General features: G+C 49.4%; 1 protein-coding gene across 1 annotated transcript in view; it reads right to left on the reverse strand.

Annotated features, from left to right (window-relative positions):
- Positions 1-8,036: 8,036 nt before the first annotated feature.
- Sin3b (SIN3 transcription regulator family member B) overlaps positions 8,037-15,932 on the reverse strand; it is a 35,226-nt gene continuing 27,330 nt past the window's right edge. The window contains exons 13-19 of the mRNA XM_052162911.1: positions 14,569-15,112; positions 14,253-14,422; positions 11,595-11,768; positions 11,289-11,381; positions 9,614-9,708; positions 9,161-9,365; positions 8,037-9,033 (exon numbers count right to left, since the gene is read on the reverse strand). Of these exons, the coding sequence (XP_052018871.1) occupies positions 8,803-9,033; positions 9,161-9,365; positions 9,614-9,708; positions 11,289-11,381; positions 11,595-11,768; positions 14,253-14,422; positions 14,569-15,112 (1,512 nt within the window). The 3' untranslated portion in view covers positions 8,037-8,802. The remainder of the gene's footprint in view (positions 9,034-9,160; positions 9,366-9,613; positions 9,709-11,288; positions 11,382-11,594; positions 11,769-14,252; positions 14,423-14,568; positions 15,113-15,932) is intronic.

The raw sequence follows: 15,932 nt of genomic DNA on the forward strand, positions 1-15,932 counted from the left end.
AACTGCAGTTGGAGACGGGTCCTGAAGGTTCACTGGCCAGCACACATGTGAAGCACACATGTGAAGCACACAGAGAGCTCCAGGTTCAGAGAGACACCCCGTCTCGAAAATAAAGTTGAGTGCTAGGAACTTAACTTAAAGTTGAGTGCTAGGAACAGAACCTCTGCCCTCTGCACGCACATACACAAAGCTTTCTGCAAAGGGGTGGGTAAGGGAGGGAAGAAGAGACTGAAGTTCAGAGAGGCAGGTTCACACATATCTGAGGGAGTGGAGCTCAGAGCCACACTGCATGCGAAAACCCAGGTTCGTGCCCGGCAATGTAAAAAGCAAGCCTGCTTTCAAGGACCCCTGTGCCCTTGGGGAAAAGCTACCCTCAGAGGGTGTGCTGGATTCTGGTTGCCAAGATGCCACGGTGGCCCAGTGATGTCTGAAAAAATGATATTTTACAGACAGAGGCGGAAAAGAAATGCCTCCAGGGAAGAACGGAGCTCTCTGGAAGCTGTGGAAGCTGATAATCTCACCAGGCAATTTACTGTACTCTCTTACTTTCTGGCTATTTAAGATGGGCCCTTAGTTCCCAAGTAGCAGTTTACCCTGACTTCCTCCTTTTCTCTCTTCACCGGGATTCCTAAGGCCTGGCTGATAATCCGGTCTTTGAAGTCGACTCACTGACCTCGAACCCCGTTTTAGAATTTCAGTGCCTTGCCTCATAGTTGTTTACATAATTACTACCTTCCAACCACTTGCAGGTTTTTATGGCTGTGCGTATGTATATGAGGATGGCTAGGGCACTCCATACTGAGAGCATTAATTTAGTCAGGAAGTTTTGTTTTACAAGGTAGAAGGCTAAATGTTAGATAAGGATTTCTCACAAGAACTTGTTAAGACCCAGGTGGTATAAGAAACTTCAAACTCTTTGAAGGTTTGCTGTAAACTATGAGTGACTCTGTATTCTAATCAGGAAGTTTGATGGCATCTGTAAATTGATCCTCTGTATCTGTTACTTGAGAAACTTTGTTCCTGATTGATGTTGCATTTCCTTGTACCAAATGGCTATGATTATTGTACCTGCCTCACTGGCTACATCTTTTGAAATGGTAATACCAACTCTTCCTGTATAAAAATCCTTGCCTTAGAGCTCCAAAATACATTCAGTTCAAACCGCCTCTGTGTATGTGTGGTTTGTTCTGACTATCATCTCAGCCGGACCTGTGCCTTCCTGGACCAGAGGACCCTGGTTATCCCACAGCAGACCCACGGTCTGTAACACAAAGTCTAGAAACATGAAAGCAATTTAGGATGGAGGGGAAGAGGCCAACACGGCCATTTCCAGCGTCATAAGCCCTAAGCTAGCAGGACGTGAATGAGCACTCCTCTAGGTTAGGCCCTGCACGCACGGGAGGGAAACAGGCTTGGAATGCCTGAGGCACATGGGGTGGGGGATCTGGCCCTCTCAGGGACAGCCAGGGAATGGAGGTTTGGTAAGTGTACGTGACCCAAAAGTTTCTGTGTCTGGAGCTGAGGCTAGTGACACACACACTCACACACAAACACATACACACTCTCACACACATACACTCTCTCTCTCTCTCTCTCTCTCTCTCTCTCTCTCTCACACACACACACACACACACACACACACTCTCACACACTCTCTCATACATACACACACACGCTCAGGAAGAGGTCTGGACTGGGATGTTTGTGTACAGGGTGGGGCTGAGGGCAGAATGGTTCCTGGTTCCAGCCCTAAATTAGGGAGGGCATTCACCACATCTACCATGTAAAAGAAACTTGAGGAGGCCTTAGTGTGGAGTGAACTAAGGCCATCTATGGAATTTACTTCAGACACACCTTAAGAGGGCATCAGATCCCATTGCAGAGGGTTGTGAGCCACCATTTGGGTGCTGGGAATTGAACTCAGAACCTCTGGAAGAGCAATGCTCTTTTTTTTTCCAGTGCATTCTCTGCCCATGCTTTATTACTAAAAATATACACATACAGGTACAGTTTCAGACTCTCAACAGTTCCAAGAAGTCAAATTTCTTCAAAACTCCCAAAGATGCGTAGATTAAGAAGCTGTCTATTGCTGGGCGGTGGTGGCGCACGCCTGTAATCCCAGCACTCTGGGAGGCAGAGGCAGGTGGATTTCTGAGTTTGAGGCCAGCCTGGTCTACAGAGTGAGTTCCAGGACAGCCAGGGCTACACAGAGAAGCCCTGTCTCAAAAAAAAAAAAAAAAAAAAAAAAAAAAAAAAAAAAAAAAGAAGCTGTCTATTGTAGTGCTCCAAACATTCAGTGAAGCGCTTTAACTTCACCGCATACACTGGTGGCACAATAGAAGGTCCAAGGAAAGGCAAGTGAACAGAGACACCTATGCCTGGAAGGCAGGAAATGCAGCACTCTCAAGAGGATTACTACTCTTCATTTTCATTAAAGGGATGCTTAAGTTTAAAGTTAATGCCCAGACTAGTAATGTTGTTTATAGACTGATAACACACTGACAAAATACTTGTCTAATCCTTGAGAAAGAGTGTCAGTACTGAGGACTGGCCCGAGTCCACGTGTTCTCCAACAGCTATGTCCCAAGCACAAAAGAACATTTAAATTAAGGATACAACACACCATCACACCATTCCCAAAATGTCAAAATGTTTGGAAAATCACCAGTAATCATAACTGTAGTCTGCCTTTAAGGTATCTTTTTTTTTTGGTTTTGGTTTTTTCGAGACATGGTTTCTCTGTATAGCCCTGGCTGTCCGGGAGCCTTTAAGGTATCTTATACTCCCAAGACTGCCAAATACACATTGAATCTTGCTGCCTGATGTTTTGACTTTAGTGACTATTAGGAAGAGAAGGCTAGAAGGAAGAACTCTGACCTTACATCTTTATTGGCTGGCAGATGAGGCAGTAAGTGGCAAAGAACACTTCTATTTGGGACACATCATATACTTTAATCCTGTGTTTAGTAGAAGCAAACACCACACTGACAACTTTAATTCAATTTAATTATGTAGGTTGGAAGTTAGCATTCCAGTCGACATCCATAGCAAAGTACCACAGCTAAAGTTAAATTTGAAACTATTTTCCATCATATAACATGTAAACTGGACTGAACCCAGTGAAACAGTTTTATTTGAAATCTGTCTAGATCTTTCAGACATTATAAATACTTCTCATCATTTGTCAAAACTATTTATAACTTGCATTTCAAAGCCAAGAAATTCTTATGCTGCCACCATGAGGGTTTTTTATTTGTTTGGTAGTTCTGGCAATTAAACCCATTTTCTGAGGTAAATTTTCTACTAGTAGATTACACTTCTGTTCCTTTCACTATTGTAACAAACCAATATTAATTCATCCAAATAAATGTCTTTCTTGGAAGAAGAAATTTTTTCCTATTCATCAGGAATCAAATTTCAGGCAAGTTACATATTTTGACCAATTCATCTGAAGTACGTGTGGCACTACAATATGCTATCAAGCGCCACTGCTCACGAAACTATACACATCTCGAAATGAAAGACACTGGTGATTTTGCTGTTCTTAAACAACTTGTAACACCTGTCCACAAGTATTAATATATATATTATATATATTACATGGAGAAGGGAGGAGGCACGACTAGAGCTGGAAGCACAATCCTAAAATGATAGTTTTTGCTGCTATTAAGAAGAAAATGCAAGTAAGACTAGAAATGGAAATGTGCCACACACCAGGCAGCTAGAGCTGAGATCCGCCCAGGCTCTGATCACCGTTTGGCGTTACCAATGCAGGTGCAGGAGTGGCTTTGACAAAGTGTCCTCGCCTGAAGCGCCTGAGCTGACACTTTACCCCCTGCCCACGGGCGAGGTGCAGGACAGCTCAGCAGCTAAGAGAAGCTCTCAGTCACCAGCTGGCTTTGTCTTCTAAATAAACATGTAAGTGGCTGGGGCACTTGGAAACTGTCCGTTATTCTCTTGATTCTTTTTGAGGCAGGCTCTGCCATTCAGCCTGGCCTTGATCTGTGCGGCCAATCCTCCTGCCTCAGTGGTTACAGGTGTAAGCGACGAAGCCCAGCGATTTAGGTTACCTTTAACTTGTTATTTCTCTAGTATTTTATCATTATGTACCCTCACTAATAGATTATTTATAATATTCATAAAAAATCTTTTAGCATAAATTCAAATTTTTGTTGCCCAATCTGACTAACCATGAATGTTCAACATTTCCTAATTTTGATCATTTCTATGACTTAAATTCACAGCACCTGCAGCACTGAGAAACTGTTCCAGAAATCAGCTTCAACAGCATCTGTTTCTGCCCCATCTAACAAGCTTAAAACTCCTTCTCTCCAGGCAGCTGCTGCAAACAATGGTACCCTCTCATGTAAAAGCTTGGCATCCCATATAATAGACTTCTGTTGATCGTGAAGCAAAGAGATATTTCCACCATAGTTCCTTATAACATAACTATTAAAGGAAAAAGAGAGCATGTATCACCTCTTATTGGAATTAATTTTGACATATCCCCTGCTCCAGGCCCTGAATTTCCTTTAAATCTACAGTGACTACCAACTAGATCTACACTTCTTATTGCATCTGCTTTCCTTGTTCAAAGTTTAATTCAGATTCCAAATTTCTTCTGAGATTATAGTGAACCAACTACAGGGTTGTGAACATTCCTTCTGAGGCTCTGCCAGGAGCCATTCTCACTTAGATAACAAAACCTCCTCCTTTCAGCCATCTCACATGCTCAAGCCTGCCTTTAGAAGGAAAAATATTAGCTCTCAGGTTTGCCAAATAGCAAGTTGGTCGCTCACCTGCAGTTAGGTTACTATAGAAATCTCTTTCTACTTTACCTCCTCGTGATCATTTCAGTTTGCCAGCTTCCTTGAAATCCAGCCAGCTTTGTCATGAGATTCTGAGAGACAATTCTGAGAGACTACTTCCTAGAGACAATGTTTAGAGACAGCGCTTGCCCCCTGAGAGACTGTTCCCCAGAGACAATGTTTGCCCCCTCATACCCCCTCTCTACATCCTGCTTGCTTTCCTTTATATTGCGGTGTGTAAAACAATAAAATTTGACAGCTTGATCAGAATCCTGTCTTGCTGTATGTTTCTTGTGTCTCTTGTCCTCCATTCTCTCCTAGGTGATCCAGGGACCCCGTTGACTGTCCTGCAGGTCAAGACAAGGCCCATTCTCTGGTAAGACAGCTCAATTCAAACTGGGAAATCTTACCTGAGTCCCAGAATTTCAGCATAACATTATCACCTAGAAAAAAAATCTGTCCAAGTACCCATCTTGGGTTGAAGGAAGTTATTTATACTTTTTATTAAAAATGCAACTACATAATGTAAAAATGTCGAAAAGTGACCGAGCGGTGGAGGTGCTCGCCTGTAATCCCAGCACTTGGGAGGCAGAGGCAGGCAGATTTCTGAGTTCAAGGCCAGCCTGGTCTACAGAGTGAGTGGCCCATCACATCACCTTAACTGCAGGAGCACACATGCCAGTTCCCTTCCAGCTACATGGAAACCCAAAGTCTCACATTCCACAAATGGAATATAAAAGAGGGTGTTTCTGGGCTCCATTTTTTTTCCTGCTGGTTTTGAGTCTCATCGAGATGTCCAAGCTGGTTCTGAACATCTGCTCTTCCTGCCTCAGCCTCCCACACGCTGGCAGTTCAGGATGAACACTGCCCCTGAAAGAGTTATCTTAGAAACTTTAATAGGGTCAGGGGCTAGGCTGCATTCCTCAGACCACAAGGGGGAGGGAGAGACTGACCAAACTGATCACTGACTGTTTGGCCACTTACCTCATTCCCTAGGGGACCAATCTGCTTAAAAGTATTACCGTTCTGCAAATCACATTCTGCCTAATGGTGTCTGCCCTGGAGACTGTGTAAAAAGTCCATTTCTCGGACTGCAGGGGGTTGCGCTCTCACCATATGCAGAGTGACCCTAGCGTGCAAGTATTTTTTTTTTTTTTTTTTTTTTTTTTGGTTTTGTTCGAGACAGGGTTTCTCTGTGTAGCCCTGGCTGTCCTGGAACTCACTCTGTAGACCAGGCTTGTCTCAAACTCAGAAATCTGCCTGCCTCTGCCTGCCTCTGCCTGCCTCTGCCTCCCAAGTGCTGGGATTAAAGGCATGCGCCATCACTGCCCGGCTGCATGCTAGTATTTTTAATTAAAAAAAAATCCTCATGCATTTTGCAGCAATTCCATCTCCTCATGGTTCACTCAGGGACCCTGGTAAGTTAAGATGGTTCGGTTTTAATGCCCTGGCTGTGTTTCCTCCCACTCTGAACCAGCCACAGGCCCAGCCGGGCTTCCTGAGAAGGGCTGGAACAGCAAAGCAGGACACAGGAAACACACACATTTAAGACCATCAAACTGCCCAAGGCCTTCCTGTAAACAACAGGTTTCTTCTCCAGAGAAAAATCGTATTTAAAAATGTGGATTTATACTCATAAAACAGTAATGGTTTCACTCCCATTATGAAACCAAACCTGGTTTCTGCTTTTACCATATCTTGTTTTTGTCCAGGAAATATGTCAAAGAGTGAGCCAGAATTTAGATAACATTTCTTTTACCTCAAATTATATTGAATATTTGGAACGTACAGCAGTCTCAACTGTGCTTATAATAGTGTTAAAAATGGAAGACATTTACAAAGGAAACTTGAAGTCATCCACACTTGGTATTGATTCTTGGTCTTCTTGTTTGGATCTTTTAAAAAAAAAACAATTCACGCCACACAACCTGAGCACTTGTTTCAATTCAACATCTTCCTTCTACTTGCAAATGGTGTCTTTCTAATTAAAAAACTACAGAAGACCCAAGTCAGTTGTTTTATTTTCTTCCTGAAGTCAACAGGACAGCTGCATCCTCAGAGTTTTCTATGTTGAGTCTGATGTGAAGTAAAAGAAAAGCAGTCTTTGCGTCGTAAACCAGGGGGGTGACCTGTCAAAGGACATGCACATCTCCCTGGGGAACGGAACGGGACGGAAGAGCCAGAACGCCTCACTGAGCAGTCCACATACAAGTGTGCCAAGTCCTGAGCTCACAATGTTGAGCAGAATATAAAAGCACCTAAGGTCAGGAAACTATTCATCTTGTGTGATAAGGTTCCTCACACAGACCAGCACAAGTACTCCACTTCTCAAGGGAGGCCTGGCCCGGGCCTGCAGGCCAGCTGCCCCGGGCACATGTCAACTCAGCCATTTCTACTCCTTCTTGCAGTCAGTGCTCTTAACCACTGAGCCATCTCTGCAGGTCCAGCTTTGAACTTCTAAGTTACTGTTACACGGGTTTTTTTGTGTGACCCAGTCTCAGTTTCCCCCACCACACACATACCTCATGATTTTCCTGGTTGCTGTGGAGACCAATAGAGGGTGTTGAATCCCCTGAAACTGGAGCTACATGGGTGTGAAACTCCAAGTGGATGCTGGGAATCAAACCCAGGTCCTCTGCAAGAGCAGCCAGTGCTCTTGGCCGCTGAGCCACCTCACGAGCTTCTCATTATGAATGGTTTCCCTTGTCGATGGTGGTCGTTTTTCTTTTTCTTTTTTTCTCTAGACAGGGTTTCTCTGGGTAGCCCTGGCCATCCTGGAACTCTCTGTAAACCAAGCTAGCCTCAATCAAACTCAGTGATCCTCCTGCCTCTGCCCACCCCCACCCCCCACCCCACCCCCCAGGACAGGGCTTAAAAGCCTGCAGTAATACCACCCAACCCCAGCACAATTTTTTAAAAGAAATCTGTTACAACTTAAAGTAGATTTGTGAATAAAGCCCAGTATATGTGGCTTTGTTTCCTTTTAGTCACTGTACCATTCACACCCCCAAATTAGTTTGTATAATCATAACCCAAGTGTGGAAAGGAGATGTCTCTATTGAATGTGAAAAGATAATTGGAAGAGAATATTCTAGAAAGCACTCCCAGGCTGAGGGAAGTGGTGTCACTTTGGGCGGTTTCTGGAGGGGCTGTTGATGCCACTTGAGACTTAGTTGTATACAAAACCTGCTTGGGACTTCTGTAGGAAATGACAAAGGAACCTGAGGCTTGGCGTCAATATTTATCTTTAATGTTCAAATAAATAGAAAAAAAAACCCCTACATTCAAAACAGCTGCGAAGGGAGGTCAAAGCTGGAACAGAAATTGCTCAAAAACATTAAGGAGCGGATCCCCAGAAGCATGCAAGGGTGCCCGGGATCCCCTCTGGGGAAGGGAGACCCAGAGAGTCCTAGGCGGCTTGGAGTCCCCACGTGAAACGCCCATCTCAGGAAACTAGGATATGCCCAAGGTGCCCATGGATCGATCCTTTGAGAGGCACACAGCCAGGCCTGGGCAGGCACACCTGCTCCCCAGTGCCCAGGCCCTGGGTCAAAAAACCACAAAAACAAAACAAAGCAAACAAAAAAAAGGCTCAGGAAACTTAGAGAACAGGTGCTCTCTAAAGCCTGGGGTTTGGCATGGCCACCTGGCCCTGCAGAGGGCAGCACTGAGGATGGCAGGTGGTCCATGGCCACAGAGAGGCCTCTCCCCTGGGAAGCCAGGGAGCTGCTGCTTCAAAAGTCATGACCACTATGAGCACAGAAAGGAACAAATACATGTGTGAGCATCATCTCAAACTCTGCAGGAAGAGGCCGCCTTACTGGAGACAGTCCCTGGTGTTTCCTGGGGTCTGGTCTGCACTGCCAAGAGCTACAGCTCCTGCTTGCTTGAGGTCAAGGTGCAACCCCAGGCTCAAAGTGACAAAAACCCTTTTGGTAGCAAGATGTGTGGTATGTGTGGGGTTCATGTGGAGGGGGGGAGGCCCTCCAGATGCTCAGGGGGAGGCAGGGCGGCGGCTGTACTGCACGCGGTAGCGAGTCACAGGCAACCCATGAACATGTGCAGTCTCGCAGAGCGTCTTGCAGGGTACCATGTCCTCCTCTTCCTCACCCATCAGCCAGTCCTGCACCAGCCCTGCAGCTGCCACGGTCACATTGTCCTCCAGCCAGCGACCATGCCACTCCTCGAAGTGTCGGTGGTGGCGCAGCAACACTAGGGGCTGCACCTGCGGGGGGTGGGGGGAGGTGTCTGTGAACTCCTGGGGACAGGGTGTGGGTCTCCCAGGCCCTCTGAGTTTTGGGGTGAGGGGTTCACGGGTTCAGGGCTAAGGCAGCTGGGCATGGGTGTGGCACCTGCTTGGCACGGCATAGTGTCCCACGGCGGTACATGTAGTCCTCAGAGTTGACGATGAACACCATCTTGTGTGTGCCCAGGCGGAACCGGCAGTCCACGTCGCAAGCGCTCTCCACGCCCATGAGCCGCTTCCAGGAGCTCTTAGCCTCACCACGCATGGCACGTACCTGCTCACACTGCCAGCGCCGGAACTTCTTCAGGTTCCTGCAGGGACAGGGCCTTGGGGAGGGGCCTTGCAGGCTCCAGAGGCCAGGGAGATGGTGATGGAGGCCTACCCAGCATGCATGATATGTCATCATCCTACCCTAAATTTCTAGAAACTTCTCCCAGCAGGGCTTGTGGTTACCCCTTCTGCTTCCTTGGTGGGGGCTGCTGGCCTGAGACTCCCCCTACATCCCCTGCACCACCACCCCACGTCATATCTCACTGCACACCAGGGACCCCGCTCTCACCTCTGCAGGAACACAGGCTTCAGCAGGAAGCCTTCAGTAGGCGAGCTGGATGCACCCTCAGTCCCCACGTACTGTTCTACATATCGAGCCAGGTGCTGGGCATAGAAGAACACAACCTTGGATAAAGTGGCCGCCTCTTACCCTGGGTCCCAAGTCAGAAGATCAGAATCCCCCTTTGAAGGGTTGGGCAAGTGGCTCAGGGGTCGTCTCCTAGCAAGAGGAACCCTTACCTGATGAATTGCCTCCATCAGATTAGAGTGTGGACATGTCTGCAGGCCATTTTGATTCCTAATTGATGGAGGGCCCAACCTCCTGTGGGTAGTACCACTGTGCTTCTCACAGGGTCACAGCAACAGGAGCAAACCACAACTGTCTCCACAGCAACAGGAGCAAACCACAACTGTCTCCAGACCAACACCATGAAATGTTTTCTCACCACTTGGGAAGGGAAAGGAGTAAGGGGTATGGGCATCACTGCCTTTGAGTGTTGGCTTTATGGGGAAGCGAGTGTGTTGGGCGACTAGTGAAGGAACAGAGACTGTGGGGAAGGAGGCTTTTGACTGCAGCAGACAGGAGTAGGGTCCTGCTCTTCAAGGAGGTGTGTGCAGAGATGTCCTAAGGTCTAACCTGTACTCCCTCACTCCTACCTCTCTGTGCTTAGCCAGTTCAACCGAGGGCAGGAAGGAGAGCAACAGAGTCCTTGCATTTCCTGTACTGCTTGTCTACAGATTGTCTGGCTCAAAAGAAGGATGGAGAGGAGGCTGGGTGTGTGTCTGGTTCTGGGCCTCCAGGACCTTGGGACCTATGTGTGACCTAATTTGCAAATAAGGCACACACAATTAAGATGAGTATGTAGAAGGTGTCAGTCTTCATTTTATATTATATCTAGTTTGCAGCACTGGGGACAGAACCCCAAGGGTAACCCCATGCCAGGCAAGTGTCTACCACCTAGCTACAGCCCCTGGCTTTTTTTTTTTCTTTTGGTTTTTTGACATAGGATTTCTCTGTGTAGCCCTGGCTGTCCAGGAATTCAGTCTTAGAGATCCACCTGCTTCTAGTCCTGGGATTAAAGGCATGCCAGATATCCCTAGGCTTTTTAAAAATAAATAAATAAACAAACAAATAAACCTTCCAGAAAGGACTTCAGTGAGGCTGCACCCATCCCCGAGCCTCTTGAACAACAAGGACCCCAGGACTAAAGACACAAGAGAGACACAGGCAGAGACACATAGAAAGGCAGAGGTGGGGTGATAGAGCTACAAGCCAAGGACAGCGGAAGCCCTCAGAAGTGGCAGAGGTAACCGTGGCCTCCCAGCACCTCTGAAGGTTGGGACCTCACACTTCCTGGGTGAGAGGACAGGTTCTGCTTTGGCAACATCCTGGTCTATGGTCCCTTGTGGAGGCCACAGAAAGTTACTGCGCATTCTGACATGCTGAGTAACAGGCACTCAGTGACCCTGGAAGCCACCAAGAGGACAGAGGAGGGGACAAGCAGGCCAGGGTCCTCAGAGACTGCTTTGGAACTTACATGGGCATGCTTTGTAGCTATCAGCACAGTTGGGGACGTGACCAGGGCCGTGCTGCTGTGATACGTGATATGAGTGTATGCAGGCAGGGTCAAGACTGCAGGAGACAGAACAGCACAGCTGAGGGCACACAACAGGAGCAGACTCACCTGCACCTCCACAGGGTCCTCAGCCTGCGCCTCTTCTGTATCTAGGAGCTCTATGGTCATGATCACCTGGCCTCTGCGCTGCAGGAACATGACCTGGGGAGATGGCCGTGGCCTGAGCTGCCACCACTCACCCCCATGGCCTTCAAGGCCCTGGCACTGCCATACAAGACAGAGGGACCTGGCAGGTTCTATGGCCACTCACAGGTGCAGTGACGGTGCAGTGACAGTGCCCGTGGCGTCCTGCTCAGCTCCAGGCCTCTCCCCGTGGCCCTGGCCTTCAGCCCCAGCCACCCTACAATGTCTCACCTTGAAGCAGTTCTCGTCTGCCATGCAGCGCTCCGCCTTCCACTGGTAGCTGGTCTCCCGTGCAGCACGGACACATCTGGAGGAGAGGTTTCCCCCGGCTGCCCCTCGCTGCTGCTCATTCAGATACAGCTCCACCACCTTCAGACACACGTCGTCACTCACCAGATGGTGCAGCTGGCAGGGAAAGACAACAAGGCCACAGGTGCCACCCCTGAAGACGCTGACACAGCCCCACACAAGACACAAGTCTGTGGCTGGGGAATCGGGGAAAATGAAATGGTACCAGTAACAGTCTATTTTTTTCTTTTTCTTTTTCTTTTTGTTTCTTTTTCTCATAGGGACCAAGAAAGACCAGAGCAAACTAAACCAAACTAGACCAGCCCAGCCCACGTGCCTGGGTATAAGAAGTGTCCAGAAGAGACAAATGTGCCCTTTGAGAGCACTGACGTCATATAAAACTTCCTTCCAGATGTCTGGGGCCAGTTCTGACCTGGGCTATTGGGCAATCACACATCTCAGGGGTGACTGCACAGACCTTCTCTCCCATCATCTCTGCATGAGGACATTGAGGAGGACAGAGGGAAATCTAAGAGGCCAGGACCAGAGCTCAGCCTTCAAGTGGACAAGGTGGCCACAGTGCCAGCCCTTGATGAGTCCCTGGCGAGGGGTTACAGTCAGGGACTGGAGCAGCCACAGAAAGGCTCAGATTCGTTTGCTCTATCTTTTTAAAATAGTTTCTAGCGTCTGTGACAGGACGAGGATGGGCAGGGGGTGTTCACCCCAAGAAGCCAGAGAACAATGGTGCGCTGCTTCATCTGTCTCCTTACTCCTGAGACGGAGACCGGGATGGAGTCCCTGCTAGACCTGGAGCCGTCCTCGTGTCCAGCAGACCCCGGGACCTTCCTGTCTATTCCACAGTGCGGGGTACATGAGTGTGTTGGACAGTTTTATCTCAATTTAACACAAGCAAAAGTCATCTGAGAGGAGGGAACACCAATCGAAAATTTCTCGCTGTAAGATCTGGCTGCAGGCAAGCCTATAGGACATTTTCTTCATTAGTTATCGATAAGGGAAGGCCCAGCCCATTGTGGGTAGTGTCATCTCTGGATTGGTAGTCCTGGGTTCTATAAGAAGGCTGCCAGTGAACAGCACCCCTCCATGGTTCTGCTTCAGCCGCTGCCTCCAGGTTCCCACACTGTGTTGAGTTCCCACCCTCCCTGCTGTTGATGCTGTGTATGGCAGTGAGCTGTCATACGGACCTCTACGCTGAAATAAGCCTTCTCCTCCTCAGCTTGCCTTGGGCATGGTGTTCCGTCGCTTATCAACAGTAACCTGAAGACAAGGCGCATGTTGCCATGCCCACCTCCCCACAGGCTGCAGGGGATTTGAATTTAGGTCTTCATGAGTTAACACAGCAAACACTCCTACCCAGTGAGCTGTCTCCTCAGCCTTGAGAGGTTACTTTAGAAGCTTAGACATGGTCTTATTCGATCACCTAATGCGAGGCTGCTGTCCCAGGGACTGTGGCCCTCCACTGTCCCCCACCTGCTAGCCTGACACTGTGTGTGCAGCCCAGAAGCTCTACTTCCCCATCAACCAGCTGCAGCAGCCACTACTATAGGCAGGGGCAGGAGGCACAGACTTACTCCTGGATCGTACATATAAAGCTGAAGTGCTTAAAGACAAGTACTAGGGGCACCGTGCCGACTGCTGGCCGTGATGTGCTGGGCAGGCTGGGCAGGAGAACAACATGGTGCAAGTTAGGCTCTCCGGCTTCCCACAAGGACGGGACACCCACACATCCCGCAGTGGTCACAGGAGGTCCGACCATGAGCCACTGGGGGAAATGCAACACGAGCAAACAACTGCAAACAGGGTGTGGCCTCACCGACCCCTAGAAGGCGCCACTGCCCCAGAGCAGGTCAGAGCCGTTGCAGATGTGACCCAGCAGGTGCAGGATGAAGAAGGGAGCTCACTGCCAGCATGCAGCTACTTCCACACAGCCTGAAACCTTTATGCAGAATCAGGGTGAGGAAGTTTTGCTCAAGAAAACCCAATGTCTGGAAGTCCTTGTGCCACGACTTGGAGCAGTAGAGAGTGCTTGCCTCACACACTCATGGCCCTGGTTTCCATGCCCAGCACCAAAACAGAAAGACAAACAAGTTCTTGGGGCCAGTGAGCTGATGGCTCAGCAGGGAAAGGCACTCGTAGGCACACAGGGGAAGGAGAGAAGCACATCCTGTGGCTGTCCCGACAGCGTGGCTGTCACGCCCATGCGAATATAAATATCTGTATTTTGGAATAATATTATGGATAAAAATACATAATAAAAAGGTCTTTAAGGCCTGGGAGGAAACAGCTTTCTAAAGCACTTCCTGTGACTGGCTGGGCTCGGAAGCCTTTTCCCCAGATGACGCTCTTTGTGCCAGGACTCTCATTTTGCATGTTGGAACAGGTGGGGTTTAGGGCATTGCCTTAGAGATGGTTACAGTGCTAAACGTTATGAACTATGGATGTACTTTAAGGGGTTAATTTTGTTGTGTTAATTTCACCTCACTGAAACAAAAGTGTGGACTTGCTGTGTGGCCCCTGTGTTGAAAGGACCAGTTTCCAAGGTGTGGAGGCCAGATGAGGAAGGAGAGCCCCCGGCAGCCTCACCTGACGGACGATGTTCTGCACCAGCTTGTCCATGGTGAAGCCGATGTAGGCGTGGATGGTGAACATCTCACGGAGAGTGTCCTCATACTGCGTGGGGTCAATGCTCCCCTCCAACAGGCTCCGCACCATGTCCAGGAAGGCTGGGTAGTACTCCTCCAGCTCTACCTCACCTGGGGAAGGACGGTGCTCACTTGAATCTCTGGCTGAAAGCAGCAGGCAGGACTCCCCAACAAGGACTTGCTAAGGAGGCCCTAGCCCCGGCCCACCACCCTCCATTAAGGTGGCCTAAAAGGACAGAGGCTGCCCAGGCACTCACTGGGCTGCTTGAGCCGCAGTTCCATGGCGGGATCTGCGGCCTTCTCCCGGCGGCCCTCGCACAGCAGCTGTTCCCTCTCCTGTTCCCGCCGGTGCTCCAGCAGCTGCTTCTGCGCCTGCCGGTAGATCTTGAGCAGGCGAGCGCACAGCGTCTGGTGCAGCCGCAGGAAGAAGTACCAGTTGTTGTTGGCAAAGAACAGACTGTATACATCGTCCAGGGCCTTGGGCGGCTCTGGCGGTGCATCTGCTGGGGGTTTCTCATCCGTGGGCCGGCGGCCCTCAGGCTCGGCGCTGTCCTGGTCGCGCTCATCCGCAGAGTCATCGGAGGTACCAGGGCGCTGCTGCGAGAAGAACAGGCTGGGCAGGAAGCGGTGAAGCAGCTGGCGGATGGTGCCCTGGTCCTCTTTCTGAATGGCTGGCTGCCGCTTAACATAGTAGCTGATGAGCGCTGCTGCGTCCTCTAGGATCTGGCGGTCCTCGTACACGAAGATGAGGTGCGGCTCACTGGAAGGCGCACTGCGGCCCTCTGAGTGCTGCTCCTGGTGCTGCAAAGGGAGGCAGTCAGCGGGCATGGCCGACCAATCTCCCAAGCCCCGCCTCCAGCATAACAGCCCGCCTCCTTAGACCAGCACTCACCGTGGGAGTTTAAGTTTAAGGAAGTTATCCAGCCTTCCTCTACTCTCACAGCGCCCTGGAGGGTCCAGCCCCAGCCGGCCTATAGCTCACAGGGCCCTCTCACTGCAGGTGAGAGCACTAGAGAACTGAAATGAGAGGCTTCCCAACAGGCCTGGCCAAGGGGTAAGGCTGCCATGATCTGAGGCCGAGTTCAGAGCCGCCAACCATCTGACTCCCTCAGTTCCACTACTGCACAGGACTCAGCTGCGCCCACCCCAACTCCAATAAAACAGTTTGCCACCTGCCCAGTTCCTCAGCCGACAAGAGATGAGGGGTGAGGAGATCTCCTCCAGGCTCTTCGAGACCTCAGCCCTCAGCGTACTATAGTTTTCTCTTGAGCCAGGCTCCTTTCTGCTGTGTACAAGGCCTTTGAGCACACTGGCTGCCCGTTGTCCAGGTGAACCTCTTTCCCATACACCACCCCTTAATGTTGGGATAATGGCATTCCCAAACTCAAAGGTGACTACTACTTATTCCTCCCTCAACCCAAGGAGCTGTCTCTGCGCTCAGCTGGTCTGTCAGCGGGGAGTGGGGGAGGGGGAGACCAACTCCAGGCACTGTCTCTTTAGATAGGGCTGAGGATCTTCTCAGCTCTCAGTGGTCAGTACAGGTGGCTTCTGGGGGTCCCTCAAACACCATCTTCAGCAGGATCCAGTTTGTCAATTTGGAGATCACACTCCTTAACTAAAG

Source organism: Apodemus sylvaticus, chromosome 18 (genome assembly GCF_947179515.1).
Source record: "Apodemus sylvaticus chromosome 18, mApoSyl1.1, whole genome shotgun sequence".
Taxonomy (NCBI): Eukaryota; Metazoa; Chordata; class Mammalia; order Rodentia; family Muridae; genus Apodemus; species Apodemus sylvaticus.